We start from the raw sequence: 16,470 nt of genomic DNA on the forward strand, positions 1-16,470 counted from the left end.
CCAAAAGCTCAATAAACAATCAACTTCGTCCTTTGATCTCTTCAGACTAAATCAACTTTTCAATCAGTATGAACCTTTGTATTATGACCCTATATTGCTGTAAAAAAAATCCAGATTTTCTTTTGTGAATCCCATTTTCACTATGTATCCACCTTGAAATGTCAGTGAGATTTCTATATGAAACTACAATCGAGGCTTATTTCAAGGTCAAGTATGAACTATCTTGTGCAGCATATCATTAATAACAGACTGAAGACTTTTCCATTATTAAAGGTGCATCAACGGTTACCCATAATTACGGTCTCTTTTTCTACAGCATTCAAATATGGAATATTTTAAAACGCATTCTGCTGAATGAGAAAAACACATTGTTTGAGCTTTTAAGTGGGAAATTTATGCAAACATATTACACAATTACATTTACAAAACATTTTGTAGGAGTATTTGTAAAATGAAGCTTCTATTTGCTGCCCCACAGACATATGTTTTGCATTTGTTTACTTCATTATTGCTTATGTAATGACTTGCAGTTCACTTACAGTGGAAGCGCATTCCTTAGAGCTCCCGTGGTGAAAAGGTGATAGAGTGATTAAAAAGAGGAGAGGAGAAAGAAATGAGGAATTTGTTGTGCAGTTACTTTCAAAAGCATTATAATAACACATTTAGCACAGTACATTAGCTACATTCACATTCCTCATAATGAGCTAGTCCAAAATAATGTCTGGTTTTGAATCTTCAGTTATTGTTGATTATTATATACATCTGAATATCTTATGTGTTCATGATTAATCAACTTTATTGCTTTTGGCAAGATCTGCAGTATGATGTTATCATGACGACACTGTGCTTAATGCGCATCTACTAGAATAGTTGCTGGTATTAATATTTCAGACATTTTAAAATTGATTTTACGCTCCACTAACATGACATTAATATGAAACTGCTGTTCCTCTTCAAACTTACAACTTGCAGTGTTTTGCTCTCTCTCTCTCTCTCTCTCTCTCACACACAAACAAACATGCACGCACGCATTTAAATTCAGTTATGTTATTGTCATCTGGATTTATAATGAATCGTGTTCATTTTATGTTATTATTTGACTTTAAAACTAATACTAAAACTGGAATGATCTGTCTGTAATGTCGGTGTCATGTGTCCTCCTTTCCTCAAGGCTGTAAGTACATTCAGTGTCCTCAGTGTATTAACAGAGCGATAACTGAATACCAAAAAGTGAATTACAAAAGGCTTCTGTTGTTTCTGGTTACAGGCTATAAATGCTTCATCTATATCCTTGTATTTTGAATCAAACAACAGCCAAAAAATTATTCTGACTCTGAAAGCTCAGGAGAGTTTTACACCAGGTCAGAATCATCAGCAATCACAATTCCACCAATCCACCAAATTACAAGATCAGTCTAAAAATGAATTCTGGAAAAGCAACCTTTAACCTCTGTAGCTTTTACATTTTATTCAGTTATTTCCAGGATGAGGTCATCCCCTTCCAGGCTGCTGTCGGCATTGACATGCACCTTGGATATTATGCCTGAGATTGGCGAGTTGACAACGGTCTCCATCTTCATAGCGCTGAGTACGCAGAGAGGCTGACCTTTCTCCACCTTCTGGCCTGGCTTCACCTTTACTTCCACCACTTTCCCGGGCATGGGAGCTCCAACCTGTCCCCGCACGTCTTTCAAGGCTTTAGGGTGAAAGTGCATCTCCTGGCGAAGCAGAAAACAGAATGAGACGATTACAGGAGAGACCAGAGGAAATGAAATATTTGACACATTTTCCCTCACAACTATTTCCAAACTACCAGTCTGATAGAAGAAGATTCTGCTATGAGAAACATGATTAAATGGACTGTTAAAATGTTGACAATTAGAAAGATCATAATGAATTTGTGCACGCCTCAAACATATAATGTATCTGCTTTAGTAATATACAGTATATATTTTTTATAGACTACTAATTAAACTGTGCTAAAAGTATTTGAAATCTTGATATTATTTCACAATATTATTGTTTGTATTGTATTTTTGATCAAATAAATGCAGCCTTGTTGATCAAAAGAGACTTCTTTCAAAACCTTGAAATCTTAACGACCTCGAACTCTGGAATGGTAGTGTAAATAATTATACTTTTTAGCGTAAATAACATAAATACATACATATATATATATACATATATATATATACATATATATATATATATATATATATATATATATATACACACATATATATATATATATATACACACACACACACACACACACACACACACACACACACACACACACACACACACACACACACACACACACACACACACACACACACACACACACACACACACACACACACACACACACACAATACAGTTTTATGCAAAAGTTTGGGCATTCCTGATAATTATCAAAATTCCAGTTTAAAATCTGCTGGGCTTTTGAAGCAGCAACTTCATTTGGATATAATTTATACCTTATGGAAACAGTAAGATTTCAGTTTATTGAATCAACAGAAACAACACAATGTGAGTCATAACAAAAACAGACAGGTCCAAAAATGTGGGCACCCCAATGGAATTACCACATCAATATTTAGCCTCCTTTGCTGAAATAACAGCCTGTAGTCGCTTCTTTTAGCCACTGATAAGTCCTTGAATTCTGGCTGCAGGAATTTTGGACCATTCTTCCTTGCAAAATGTCTCCAGTTCAGTCAGGTTTGATAGTTTCCGAGTGTGGACAGTCCGCTTCAAATCATTCCATAGATTTTCGATGATGTTCAAGTCTGGGGACTGTGATGGCCATTCTAGAACATTGTATCTGGGTCTGTGCATGAATTCCTTGGTAGATTTGGAACAATGCTTTGGATCATTGTCCTGCTGAAACAACCAACCCCTGCTGATATCTGCTGATACTGGGTGGAATCCATGCGACCCTCAACTTTGACAAGGTTTCCAGTACCTGTGCTTGCCACAGAGCCCCATAGCATGATGGACCCTCCACCAAAGTTTACAGTAGGGAGCAGGTTCTTCTCCTGGAACGCTGTGTTCTTTTTCCGCCAAACAAAGCGCTTCTGGTTGTGACCAAATAACTCTATCTTAGTTTCATCTGTCCACAGCACATTATTCCAAAATATTTCTGGCTTGTCCAGATGAGCCTTTGCATACCTCAAACGACTCTGCTTGTTGGCAGTTCCGCATCACCCTTCCATTGAGCTGTTCCTTGTGCAAATTGCGCTGGAAAGTGGAACGATGTACAATGACACCATCAGCAGCAAGATGTTCTTGAAGCTCCTTAGAGGTGGTCTGTGGTTTGTCTGTGACCATTCTAACCATTCTTCGCCTTTGCCTTTCAGATATTTTTCTTGGCCTACCACATCTTTCCTTCACAAGGACTGTTCCTGTGGCCCTCCATTTACTAACTATATTTCTGACTGTGGAGACAGAGACCTTAAACCTTTGTGATAACTTTTTGTACCCTTCTCCTAATTCATATTGATGAATTATCCTAGTTTTTAAGTCAATAGAGAGTTCTTTTGAGGTTCCCATGTTGCTACTTTCCAGTAGAGAATCAAAGAGAAACACAACTAGCAATTAGCTACCTTGTATGTCCTTTTTCAGGATTGGCTGCATCTGTATTTTCAGTCTACTGTTCATTGAGCCAATTAAATTAATTATGTGTTGCAATCAATCAGCATTTAGTGACTACAGGTATTCAAATCAACACAATTGAAAGGATAGCCAAACTTTTGCACAGCCTATTTTTCACATTTGATTTTATTTCATACAACTCAATACTGCTACACTAGGAAGTTTTGTCTGAAAAACATCACATTATACAGCTTTCTCTAGAAACTGAATGGCATATCACTATGATATTTTAAAAAAAGACAGAGCAAATTATCATGCAACCTCAGAGGGTGCCCAAACTTGTGCATAAAACTGTATATACAATTTTTTATGTTATTTAATTTATATATATATATATATAAGGGGCTTCCGCACAGTGTAGTTCTAGGAACTTAGCCACCAGGGTGGTTCCCCGAGAACTAATGGTTCCCCTAGGAACATTTTCCAGGTTTCATTCGCACCGCCAGTAGGAACTCTGAAGTGACGTAAGCCGCGCTTGTTGTTGTGACTTTTATTTTGATGGCATGGCGGACCTTTATTTCGACGGCGCTAAGAACGCCAGCCAGAACCTGAGCTCACAGTGCTCGCATTCTCTGTGTTCATTAGTTTACGATCTGTCTACAGTCCTGATAATAATAATAGTCCAATAATATGTTATTAGATAGAACTGTTATACATTGAAAGGAGACAGTATATGAAAAGGTATTAGCGTATGCCATGTGGTTGATGTCCAGTGTTGCTAGCTGAGCAGAAATACATAGGCCTAATCATGTTTCTCTTGGTCCCTTCAAAATTGTTCTCCTTAGCGCAAAGGTTAAGAGGCTAATCCATCACTGAGGCCCATCTATCACTGTTTTCCATATTCGTAGAGTTAGTTTGTGGAGTAAATATATATACGCTATAATCTCTGTGTGTTTACACAGCTTTTTTTTTTTAAATGGTGGGTCCTGGTGTTTTGCATGAGTTTGGCCAATCGGTGTACACTAACGCCACTGGTAGTTCCTATAGTTCTGGTTTAGACCCTACTCTGAAATAGGAGCTAAATGAGTTCCTCCAAAAGGAGTTCATAGAACTAAAATCGTTCCTAGTTCCTGCAGTGCGAACACACCAAAAAACTATTGTTCCCCTAACTTCACCACTGCAAAAAATGCTTTTCTTACTAAGTATTTTTTGTCTTGTTTCCAGTCCAAATATCTAAAAATTCTTAAATCAAGATGTATTTACTAGATGAGTAAAATGACATAAGATATTATGTCCTGTTTTAAGGGGGATTTAATCAAAATTAAGTGAGTTTTTGCTTAAAACAAGCAGAATTATCTGCCAGTGGGGTAAGCAAAATAATCTTGTTTTAAGATTATTAAAATAATAAAAATCTTGAAACAAGATTATTTTCCTTAACCCACTGGCAGATAATTCTGCTTGTTTTAAGCAAAAACTCTCTTAATTTTGATTAAATCCCCCTTAAAACAGGACATAATATCTTATGTCATTTTACTCATCTAGTAAATACATCTTGATTTAAGAATTTTTAGATATTTGGACTGGAAACAAGACAAAAATACTTAGTAAGAAAACATTTTTTGCAGTGCAGCTATGATGAATAAGGCAGAAACCAGCGATAGTGTTAGTATCTTTCATTCATGTTAAACGTTTAACAAATAGCCTAGAGATAAATCAGATTTAATTTTCATTTCAAAGGCATACACAATTCAGACAGCAGAAGAAAAATTTTGGACCTGCAAAAATGAACTTCATGTGACATGAGGAGAAATACTCTTGCTAATTGTGTTGAGGCAGAAGGCGAGCTCTATTGAGCATATGTTGAGCAAGTGTCATCACTCTGACTTATCTGTGACTGAAGACACTACATGTGTTTGGACCATCCTCTGTCTGCCAAACAAGACTAAGAATAATAAACCAAAAGAGTATTTACAGAGGGTAGAAGCCATCTTTCAGAATAGGACAGACTATATGAATGTTTTTTTGTTTAACAGAAAGAATATCTTGTAATGAATCATCTTAAACATGATGTGTTTTGTGTGTGGGCAATGAAAGTGAGAACTTCAGTTTAGTCAAATCATGCTATAATCCGCCAAATTATATTTTTACAAGCAGTGTGGTGCAGTTACATTGCTGTGTCCACGGCTGACATAAAGTTTCCACACAGCACTATTGACTTGTCATGAAAACATAAGGTGCGTTCCATTCGACCGTAAGTGGACTGCGAAGTGGACTTCACAGGGTATTTCACCATCTTAAGTGAGATTCCAATCCGAAGGGAGCAAACATGTTCAGTTCGAAGGGAATTGCGAATGGCATAGGGAATAAGGGAACATCGATACATCACTTCACAGGAATTGGAGAGCGAAAATCACCCAACCAGTCAGAACTAAGGATGGAGCAGAGCCATTGAAAGAGTTTTTAAACGGCTCTGCGATGGAGGAATTTACGCATGTGTTTTAAGTAGCCCATTTTTATATTTTTTGTATTATTATACAAACTAGAGTATTTATGAATGGTTATGGCGATGGATGTTACATTTGCATATTCTATTGTATGAATAGGCATGACAAAGTTAAAGTGTTGAGAAAAGGATGAGGCCCAGTCAGTTAGAACTGCTTCAAATCTGTTAATAGTCTATTAACTGCCGCAAGTCATTCAAGAAGGCTATATAGCCTAAGTTTTGATTATACTACATAAAATACATAATGTGTGTTTTGTATATGTATTGTATGTTTTTGTACATGTATTTTATATATTTTAAATTCGAAAGTAATTTATAATATCTATTTATGTTTTATCACAATCTGCGCGACCCCGTCATTAACTTTATTTGATGACGTTTGCATGAACGATTATTGTCAGCGAAGTCCACTTCAACTGATACACCATGTTCAAGGAGTAGGAAAGCAGTGGACACTGTGTAGGGACCCTGTCGAATGGAACGCAGCTATACATTGTACGCCCTAATAATTTAAAAGATGTTTTTAACACCTTTGCATCTAAGTGATAAACGCCTATGACAGCAAGAGCAAGATCATTTTTAGCTTATGACAGAAATTATTCACATCTCGAGAGAGAAAATGGAACATTGGCAAAACATGTCTGAATGATTGAGTGTACTGTTTGCGTCAGGATAATTGCTTTTCAGTGATGAAACAAACCAATCTAGGGAATAAAATAAACAGCAAACAGTTACCTTCATCGCTGCCGTATCCTTGACCAAGACTGAACGCAGCTGGCCGTTGAGTTCAAAAAACACTTCTCTCTGACCAGACTTGTTCAAGTCACCCAAGGCCAAGGCTTTGATGTGCAGCGTTTTCCCTCTCTCTAACTCAACCTGTGAGAGGAAAGAGCCAGAAACATATAAAGACACATTTGAAGGGCTAGGTATGAGAAATGAAAAGCAGCGAATGAGCTAAAAAAAAACTAAACAAAAACAAACATACGACAAAAACAGATTGGGGCACAATAAAAAAAATAAAAAAAAAACTTTGGTAGAATTAATAAGGCAGATTAAGGGATGAGTGATTTGCTCAGGCCTCTGGGAGGCATTAGGTCTGTACCATGTGCTGTTTGGCTGTGGAGGGGATGCTATTTTGGGGTGTGCTTGCATTTGCCTCAGTGACAGCTTAATATAGCTCATGCTAATCTACGCTAATCAGCCACGACTAACATCCCATTTGGACAGCACGACTGGGTGGAGAAACACGCCGCCAAATAACTTCAGTCTCTGAGAAATGTACGATTACGCATAACAACCGAGGAAAATCTGGTTCGTTTTGAAAGAGTAGAGACCTGGTTTGAAGAATAAGGCCAGCAGATGAATGAGAGATGCAAGCAATCCAACAGATTTGGTGCTTTTTTCAAAGTAAAACGACTTTGTAGGTGAGTTTGATTCCTGGCTGGCTCTCGCTCTGTCTCGGAGCGTGATCAGCTATGCAAGTCCTGCATCTGGTGCTCTCAGTTCTCGTGGTGCCTGCAGTAGGACTCCGAGACACATTTATGGCTGCCAGGTAACACCCACTTAACTCATAATGGGGTTTTAGAAGCCAAACACACGGCTAAGCTCCAATCAACACATTTAGAAACACCTCAGGGCTCATCTAGATAGAGATACAGCTGTACCAGTTTGAGATTATTCAGGAGCTAGCATGGATTAAGCTAAAAAACTTGAACTTTACAAAGTCAAACTCTCAGTTAAATTAGAGGTGTAAAATATCATTTATGGTTTATCTGACTTCACAGCACCTTCAGAAAGAGAGCCTAGATGTTTAAAGCAACATATTTTGAAAACAAAAGTTCAATTCAATCTTACTATTCTAATCAATTTTACAACCACTGTTGCAATAAAGTGTGCTAATAAACTTGGAGGCTAGTTGAGGACACAAGGAAATCTAATTTTGCAAATCTCTCAGTGAGAGCACAGTCAGTGTAAAGTTTAGAAGGTCACACTTACATCCCGTGGTGTTATAAATTTAACAGAGTCAAATATAGTTGAAAAATTAGTAAGAAGGAATGAGGCACAGTGATAAGGAAATTAAGTCAATTGATGTAATTGCTGTGAGTCGCAGCATGTCCTCACGTATCACAGTGTAATAGAAACGTACCTGAAACTCTTCTGCGATTTTGGGGCCGTCCAGAAACAGGCGAGTGTTAAGGCAGTCCACTGGGCCGAAGTTTGATGTGAACTCTTTAAACTCCTGGAAGACTTTGGGGTACATGGCTGCTGACATCACATCTTCAGGGGTGATTTCATCACCATATGCCGCTCGTAGACCAGACTCAAGAGCCTCAAAGTCCATCGGTGGAAGTGAAGCCCCGGGACGACCTTCGATTCTAGGCAACAACTTGAGCACCTTTGAGAAACATCAAACGTTTAACTTGTTATGGGCATATACTATGGTGCAACAATCAGGGTACCAGCTGAGTATAACTGAACTAAAAAACAAAAATGTATGTTCTGTCATTCTGAAGCTCTGTCATTAAGTCAAGTCAAGCAGCACTTTTTACAATACAGATTGTTTCAAAGTAGCTTCACAGTGATAACAGGAAAATTATTCAGTGATGCAAACAGTTCATTTCGGCTGCACAGCAGCTGTAAAAGAAAAATGTGTCATTGTTCAGCTGAAGTCAGTTCAGTTTTGATTCAGTTCCATTGTAAAGATAATAAATTATTAGTTCATTTCATCTATAAAGCAGTTCTACAGAAAACAGTGATGTCATTATCCAGCTCAGTTCAGTTCTCATCCAATAGTGTCAGTGCAGTCAAGTCAATTTTATTGTTGAATATTAAGTTTGTCATTAGAAACTCTCCCTAGATTTCCTTGACATGTTCATAATAGTTTCTTAAAGAAGAAGCGATGTCTGATTTGTGGACCAATCATTCTTTTCAATCATATCTTTTCAATGAATCTGCTGGTACAATTCACAAAAATGACTTGAATGACTCGGTCACGAATCGGACTGATTCAGTTCTCAAGTTCAACTCAATGATCCAGTTGCAGTGGTTATCAGCCCACTGGAGCAGAAGATCATCAGTGAATAATGGCTTATATTCCAGTCTTTCTCACAAGAATGATGACTTCTGAAAATGTTGAATATAACAGGTTTTGAATCACTTATATGATTCTGTGGTGCTTTTAAAAAAATGTTGAGGTCGACAGTCACTGTCCTGATTCACTTTCATTATATTGAAAAAAAGTAGTCAGAACATTCTACACAAATTAATCTTCATGAAGTAAACAATGACAATTTTACAAGAGAACTATTCCTTTAAAAGCAGCAGTCCGTAGTTTTTCCTCTTTGTCTCCATCTCTGTTCGAAATCTGCAATTGCAGTTATTCGCGGAATTATCCACTTTGTGTGGGTTGTGCCTCAGCACGGCACAGCGCGGATGAATCCAATGTTTTGAGGAGAATGTGCGGCTGTCAATCACCGCGCCGGTGTGGATACTGTCATTCGGAATCACAGATTCTACTTTTAGGAAGTATGACCAACATAAGAACTTTCACCGGAAAATGTAATCTGAACAAGTAACATCCATTTTTGTTCTGACCAACTAAGGGAAAAAAAAGCATTGCAGTAAATCGCTTTGATTAAATCTAATGATCGCTTATCATATCATGTCAAACCGTGCAAATTATACTTTTTTCTCAAATTGTTAAAGGGATACTTCACCTCTGGAAAGATGAATGTGTATTTAAAATAGGTCATTTATGTAGAAGAAATGTGAAGACATTTTTGAATTTGGAGCTTTCTAGACTGAGAAAAGCCAGAAAATGTATTTTTGGCTTATGTGGATGAAAGACAACAACTCCCAGAATGCACTTGCTTCGCTGCTCTACGAGGCCACTCCCAAGCCACGCCTATCGGTTAGAGAGCGCAGTTGAAAACAACAAGGTTAGGCTACTAGTGAGTCTCCGTGACGAGTTTGCCCGGGATATCGAGATCGCCCAAAATGTCCGGGATTCAGCTTTTGCGTTCTACAGTCGCCATTCATCATGTTTACTGTGGCGAGCAGGACGAGGCTGAGGGGCGCGGGAGAACGGCGCGAGGCCGGTGGCGTCATTACTGAGACGCACCGGTCTCCAATCTCTCACGGAGGAGCGGGAATTTTCTTAGCAATGTTAAAACACACATCAACCGATCACTTGTTTAGCGTTCATATAAACACTACATTCAGATTCACCAATCGGAATGAATTCAGTTAGATTGAAACAAAAGGTGTGCATGTAAACAATGAATGGCGACTGCAGAAAGCAAAAGCCGAATCCCGGACATTTTGGACGATCTCGACGGCCGGACATGTCAGGGAAAAAGAGGATGATAACCCCTACTACTCAGCTTTCTCCTCCTACTCAGCTTTCTCCACAGAACAAGAGCCTGTTAGCTTAGCTTCCAAAGAAAGACGGCTGACACTATGTGTACATTCTATGAGTGAGATCCCTCCCTCTATGGGCAGGTTGAAAACATGCGGGACAGCTCCTCCTACTGGCTGTAGTCTTTAGCCTCTGGCCAGAAAATCCTCCGATGACGCAATATGACGATTTTTGCGTCATCGGAGGATTTTTTCCAGACAAATAATACATAAATCTCTCATCTCAGTCGGATATGAGGGTGGAAAGCACGGTAATTCGAAAATACTACAGGTTTTCTACTAATACAAAGCTTAATGCTAAATCCTGAAGTAACCCTTTAATGTTAACATCAGCATTGCGTGACTACATTTAATGCCCTTCCAATATTTATCCTTGTTTTCGCATGGGCCCGGTTGCAGTCTCTTTTTTTCTGTAGCCACTCCGAAGTCTGAAGTCACTGGTGATTGTCGTTTGAACCTTTCTGGATCCGCCATCAAATTGATAAGTTTAATTATATCAAGTGCTGTGAGAAAAGGCTATAAATCTCCACCTCCAACATCCTCACACGCAATATAGCCTACTAAAAGCTCAAAAACCAGACAGCTAAAGAGTGATGTGAGTCAGTCTTCAGGTCACTGAAAAGCATAAATATTTAACAAATGAATCAACAATACTACCATTCACTATCTTACAATGACTTTGTCCTCTGGCAAGTGACTGACTTTGCAAGTTCAGACATGCTAAATACATCATTAGTGCTGTAAGAGTGGGCGTTAATGAACAAAAGCACAAACACTTTGACAAATAGGTCAATTGCAAAGGAGAAGCTACACCACCAATATGCCATTAAAATGACTCAATTCATAATGTACAAAAAATTGCTGATTTCTTGGTGTTGGCATGGCAACCAACCAGCCAAGTGACACTATTTTCTCCTTTTTTGTTTCACAGCAGTGAGAATGAATTGAAAAATGGTCCTTGGACTTGCACTGAGAAGAAGCCTGGTTTCTAACGGGGGCAAAGTGAATAGACTACACAAAAGGGCTTGTGGAGGAAAGAGAGGGAAAACAAAACAGATCAGCTCATAAAACGCTCAGCAGCCCATTTTGTTATTCAGATAAAATAGCAGAAAAGGCTGCCTGCAGTCCCAACCCACCTAACTTTTGAATAAATTGCCACTTAATAGCAGTTGAGTCATAATTTCAGGCCATATGGGCTCGCTTTTGTTTGATATGTCCTATAGGTTTATTTTAGTAGTTTTGTGACTCAGTTATGCCATCTGAATATTTGTATGCAAGTTTATTTGCCCAGGCTAGCTGTGGGGTACGGAAGCTCACATGTTCTAATCTTTTTTTTTTCCTCATCACTCCGACACTTGAGATTCCATAGGGACATTAGTCCTGTGAAGTTGATGATTCATATATAACAATCTCAATACCTCAGAACTGAGATGTTGTTTGTTTTTAGCAATAGAGTAACATGTCTCAAGATTCCTCTCTGAATGTGTCAGTTGCAGGCATCGCAAATTCATTCTTAAAGGTAAGGTAGGTAATTGCTATAGTGGCTAGCAATAGTAAGCTATCTTTAGATCCTGTTCTCCAAAGCCACGGCTCCTTTAAAACACATAAACGCACACAGCAGAGTTTGCACATTAAATTACCTCATGTCCCAAAGCACATAACATTTCAATAATAATGAAGGTAAACAACTTACAGAGCTCTTACTTGTACCACCTGACTTCTGGAGATTAATTTCGGTATTGATAGTAAATGCATAAATCCGAGTCTGAGGACGTGAACTGAGTAATCATGGGTTGCCATGTTGTAATTACGGTTATGACATGGTGTTAACGCACCATAAGCTCTTTGTTTTGGTTCAGGAGGAACTGTAAAAGAAGACTGCTCTTTGTTTAAAGGGCCCAGTGACTGTCTATAACGTGCTGATGACGTGTGATGGGAGCACGGAGGTATGGAAATACATATGTTGACAGGCAGGTAGGACATCCTGTCATTGCATTTGGACCGAAACATTCTTATATTGTAAAGGTTTTATTCATTACACATACGATGTGCAAGTAAAGCCTTTTTCAAACAAACTCTTCCACAGCTAATCCTAAAAGGATTAGTTCACCCAAAAATTATAATTGTCATAATTTACTCACTCTCATGTTGCTGCAAACCTGGATGACTTTTTTTCTTTCTAACGCGAACACAAAAGAAGATATTCTGAAGAAGATTTCTTTGTCCATACAATGAAAGTCAATGGGATTCAGAAATAAAGCTGGACAACACTGATTTTTATTGTATGGACAGCAGAAAAAAGTAATTCATGTTTGGAGCGACATGAGGGTGAGCAAATTATGACAGAACTTTCATTTTTAGGTGAATTATCCCTTTAAGTATTTTGAAAAGTCTCTATCTCTTCTCCACATTTAGCATCTTGTTCGAGGAAATGTACATATAGTCCCTATGTGGAAACATTAAGCACAAAACCTAGAAAAAAGAAGAAGAAGGTAAAGCTGTGCAAAGGCAGTGAGAAAACTACAAAGCTAGTTTTCCAAGCCTGAGGTAAGGTAAGGAGCTTAAGGAGAAAACTTGAACTGCATTTATTTCATAGTAAGTTAAAGCATATATAGCATTATGTATTCCTTATCAGCCCTGTCATTACCATAAACTACTGCAAGAGCAATTGTGCTACAACACATACTGTGGAGAAAGACGCTTTCTAAGACTGCTGGCATCTGCACTCAGACTCTCTGCTATAAGGTTTCGAAAACTATGCTATATGGATTACCAGGCAGTTTGCAGAAAAACTGTTTATAGACTCTTGTCAGAGGTTATATAATTTCATAACTCAGAAAACAGCAGTTACTATATCAGACGTCTAAGGCAGGAGAAGTTGCTTAGGAGAGCTTCTGTTTTCCTCACATTGCTTTCTGTGCTGGGTGAAAGGAGATATTTGACATTGTTGACAGAGATTGAAAGGAGATACGATTTGCTCTTTTTTCCCCTGAATCATCTGTCCCCATCCCAGTGTGTGCATTTAGGCTGTTTGTCATTCTGTACTGTCACAGCCGGGCTGGAAATATTGCTGGGGTGATGTCATGTGCTAAACAATCCTCCTGGAAAGATCAATAAGCCTGGATAAAAAAAGGTGCCACCAAAATATTACCGGTCTCTATGACCATTAATCATCAGACATCTGTGTGTCAGTACAAAGAGAAGAAGTCAAGTGATGCTTAATTCAGTTTTAAAAGACATTAAGTGCTTATTAAGAGCTAAACTGATTAAGTTCTTCTTGGTGCTTTACTGAATACATAAATTAACAAGCAATCTACATTTATATGCCCCTGACTTCTTGCTTTCTACTTTTAAGGAATATTCTCACAAAAAAAGAGATAAAAAATCCTCCTAAATTTCCATTGAAATGGGCATAAAGGGATCGCATTTAATTATATGTCTGAAAATCCACTAGGAATTTTTCTGTTCTCCATCTGTCTGCGAGTGCTCTCATGCACTTTAGCTAACAAAGAGACTCATTTCACTGGTCCAAATCAAATTCGTCAGGCGTGATGGTCCATTGCTTTCCTCACAGGATTCACAGGAGAGAAGACTACAAAGCGGTGGGCTGTAATGGGAACTCATGTAGCCATAAAACAGTGTGAAGCTTCTCGCTCTCTGACCTGAACGCATCTTCCTGTGGTCGAGCCTCTGAGGGAGCTGTGTAATTGTCCCAACTGTAAGTATGTTTACACAGTTAACTGCCAGATCATATATAGAAACATGAAGGAAAATCACAGCCGAGGCAGGTGTATGTCTGTGTATGTGTTACTGTGTTAGCATTAATGCGCATGCATGCATGTGTTTGACTACACTGCCTTTCTATCCTCTCTGACCCAGAGTGAATACCGTTTAATATCTTGTAGAACAGTGAACGGGGAAGACACTTGAATTTTACTTGAAAAACTGGACTTGGTCAGAGATTGAGATTCTGCACTCTAAAAAAAGATGGTTCTTTAAAGGTTCTTTACATGTAGTAACAGTTCAATTTAGAACCGTATCGTCCTGAAGAATCCTTTATATGCTGAAAGGGTTTTTTTCTGTTGGAGTTCTTTATTCATGCCTTTTTGTTTTTCAAATCTACTGTATAACTGTCAAAACCACCTCATTACTGAATTTCTGGAGCTCAGCTATACAACTAAACAGACTGTCAACACACTCTCAACAGGTAAATTATTATTATAATTTTTTTTAAATGTATATAAATTATATCTTTGTTATAATCATTCCACCAGCAGCCATGTCACCCTGTAGCCCAAGACCGGTTGCCCACTGAAGCTAAGCAGGGCTGAGCCTGGTTAGTACCTGGATGGGAGACCTCCTGAGAAAACCAGGTTGCTGCTGGAAGAGGTGTTAGTGAGGCCAGCAGGGGGTGCTCACCCTGTGGTCTGTGTGGCTCCTAACCATAGACAGTATATAAACTGGACACAGCGACCCCATTGGATTCAACGGAGACAAGTGAAGTCAAATAGAAGCACCAACTTCCTGATGGTCGAGCGTACTGCGCAGACTCAAACTGAGCTTGACGACATAGATGTGACGTGAGTAACCCGTCTATCTACTAGTAGCTGTGCCGAGAGAAATCTGAATAATTCCCTTCCGAAACTTGCAGAGACGGAGAGTGTGAGTAGGAGCTGTCCATGAGCTAGAAGCAGGAGAAACTTTTGCCAAGTATTCTGATTAATTACTTTGTCATTTTGCCTCCACGTCCCCCCGATTGCGCGCGAGCTTCTCCTCCTGTCCATACGGTAATCTCTCTACTGTGCGACAGAGAGTCGAGTGGTTATGACGCAATCGTTAGCCTATTTTTACAAAAACTGCTTCTACTGGGCCATAACGTACAAGGTAATGGAGCCTTTTATACATTTTCGTGTTTCTTTAGAAATAAATAATGGACAAATGGAGTCTTTAAACGCCTCAGATGTAAAGTTATTCGCTGTCAAAGTGACGCCAAAATGAATGGGAGTCAATGGGATGCTAACAGCAGGTGATGGTCCGCTAGCCAATGGCGGCGCCCGGGGCTACTTCAAAATAATATGAAACCCTGCCCCCCTGGTCCTAACGCCCCAGTGTAGTGATGGGGACACTATACTGTCAAAGAGCACCGTCCTTCGGATGAGACGTAAAACCGAGGTCCTGACTCTCTGTGGTCATTAAAAATCCCAGGATGTCTTTCGAAAGAGTAGGGGTGTAACCCCGGCATCCTGGCCAAATTTGCCCAGTGGCCTCTGTCCATCATGGCCTCCTAATCATCCTCATATACTGATTGGCTTCATCACTGTCTCCTCTCCACCAGTAAGCTGGTGTGTGGTGGGCGTTCTGGCGCAATATGGCTGCCGTCGCATCATCCAAGTGGATGCTGCACATTGGTGGTGGTTGAGGAGATTCCCCCCTTCTATGTAAAGCGCTTTGAGTGCCGAGAAAAGCGCTATATAAATGTAATGAATTATAATGAATTATTCCTGACAATGTATTTTTCTGTTTTTAGTTTAACAGAACATGTACTGTAAGTGTGAGCAGCTCTGTTCAGTTAAGGATAATCATTTTCTCTTCTCCAAAAAGTAACAGAGATATAGAATTTATGATATTTTTTAAATTATGACTTTATGCCTAAAGGGCTCATACTGTCCATTTATGCTAATGGTGGCCTTCATGAACATAATTGTTTTGACATAATCAACTGGAAGAGACTCGATGTAACTCTAAACTCAATTGTTTATTTCAGATGCTGTCCCGTATCATAACCTCATCATCTGCAGAGAGAAACTGCCACTCAGAATACACACGTAATGAAGGAGGATTGTGAAGATATTTCACTGGAACTTGGTCTTCATTATATCTATATCGTGTTCAATGTAAATTATTATTTATTAATATATTCAGCTAACAACTGTTATCAGAGCACTGTCATATTTGCT

At 38.8% G+C, this 16,470-nt stretch overlaps 1 protein-coding gene across 1 annotated transcript in view; it reads right to left on the minus strand.

Moving 5' to 3' along the window:
• Positions 1-305: 305 nt before the first annotated feature.
• Positions 306-16,470, minus strand: part of pcxb (pyruvate carboxylase b) — a 253,081-nt gene continuing 236,916 nt past the window's right edge. Inside the window, exons 19-21 of the mRNA XM_082151665.1 lie at positions 8,244-8,492; positions 6,833-6,973; positions 306-1,718 (exon numbers count right to left, since the gene is read on the minus strand). Of these exons, the coding sequence (XP_082007791.1) occupies positions 1,467-1,718; positions 6,833-6,973; positions 8,244-8,492 (642 nt within the window). The 3' untranslated portion in view covers positions 306-1,466. The remainder of the gene's footprint in view (positions 1,719-6,832; positions 6,974-8,243; positions 8,493-16,470) is intronic.

The sequence above is a fragment of the Leuciscus leuciscus genome (assembly GCF_965113295.1).
Source record: "Leuciscus leuciscus genome assembly, chromosome: 2".
NCBI classification, from domain to species: Eukaryota; Metazoa; Chordata; class Actinopteri; order Cypriniformes; family Leuciscidae; genus Leuciscus; species Leuciscus leuciscus.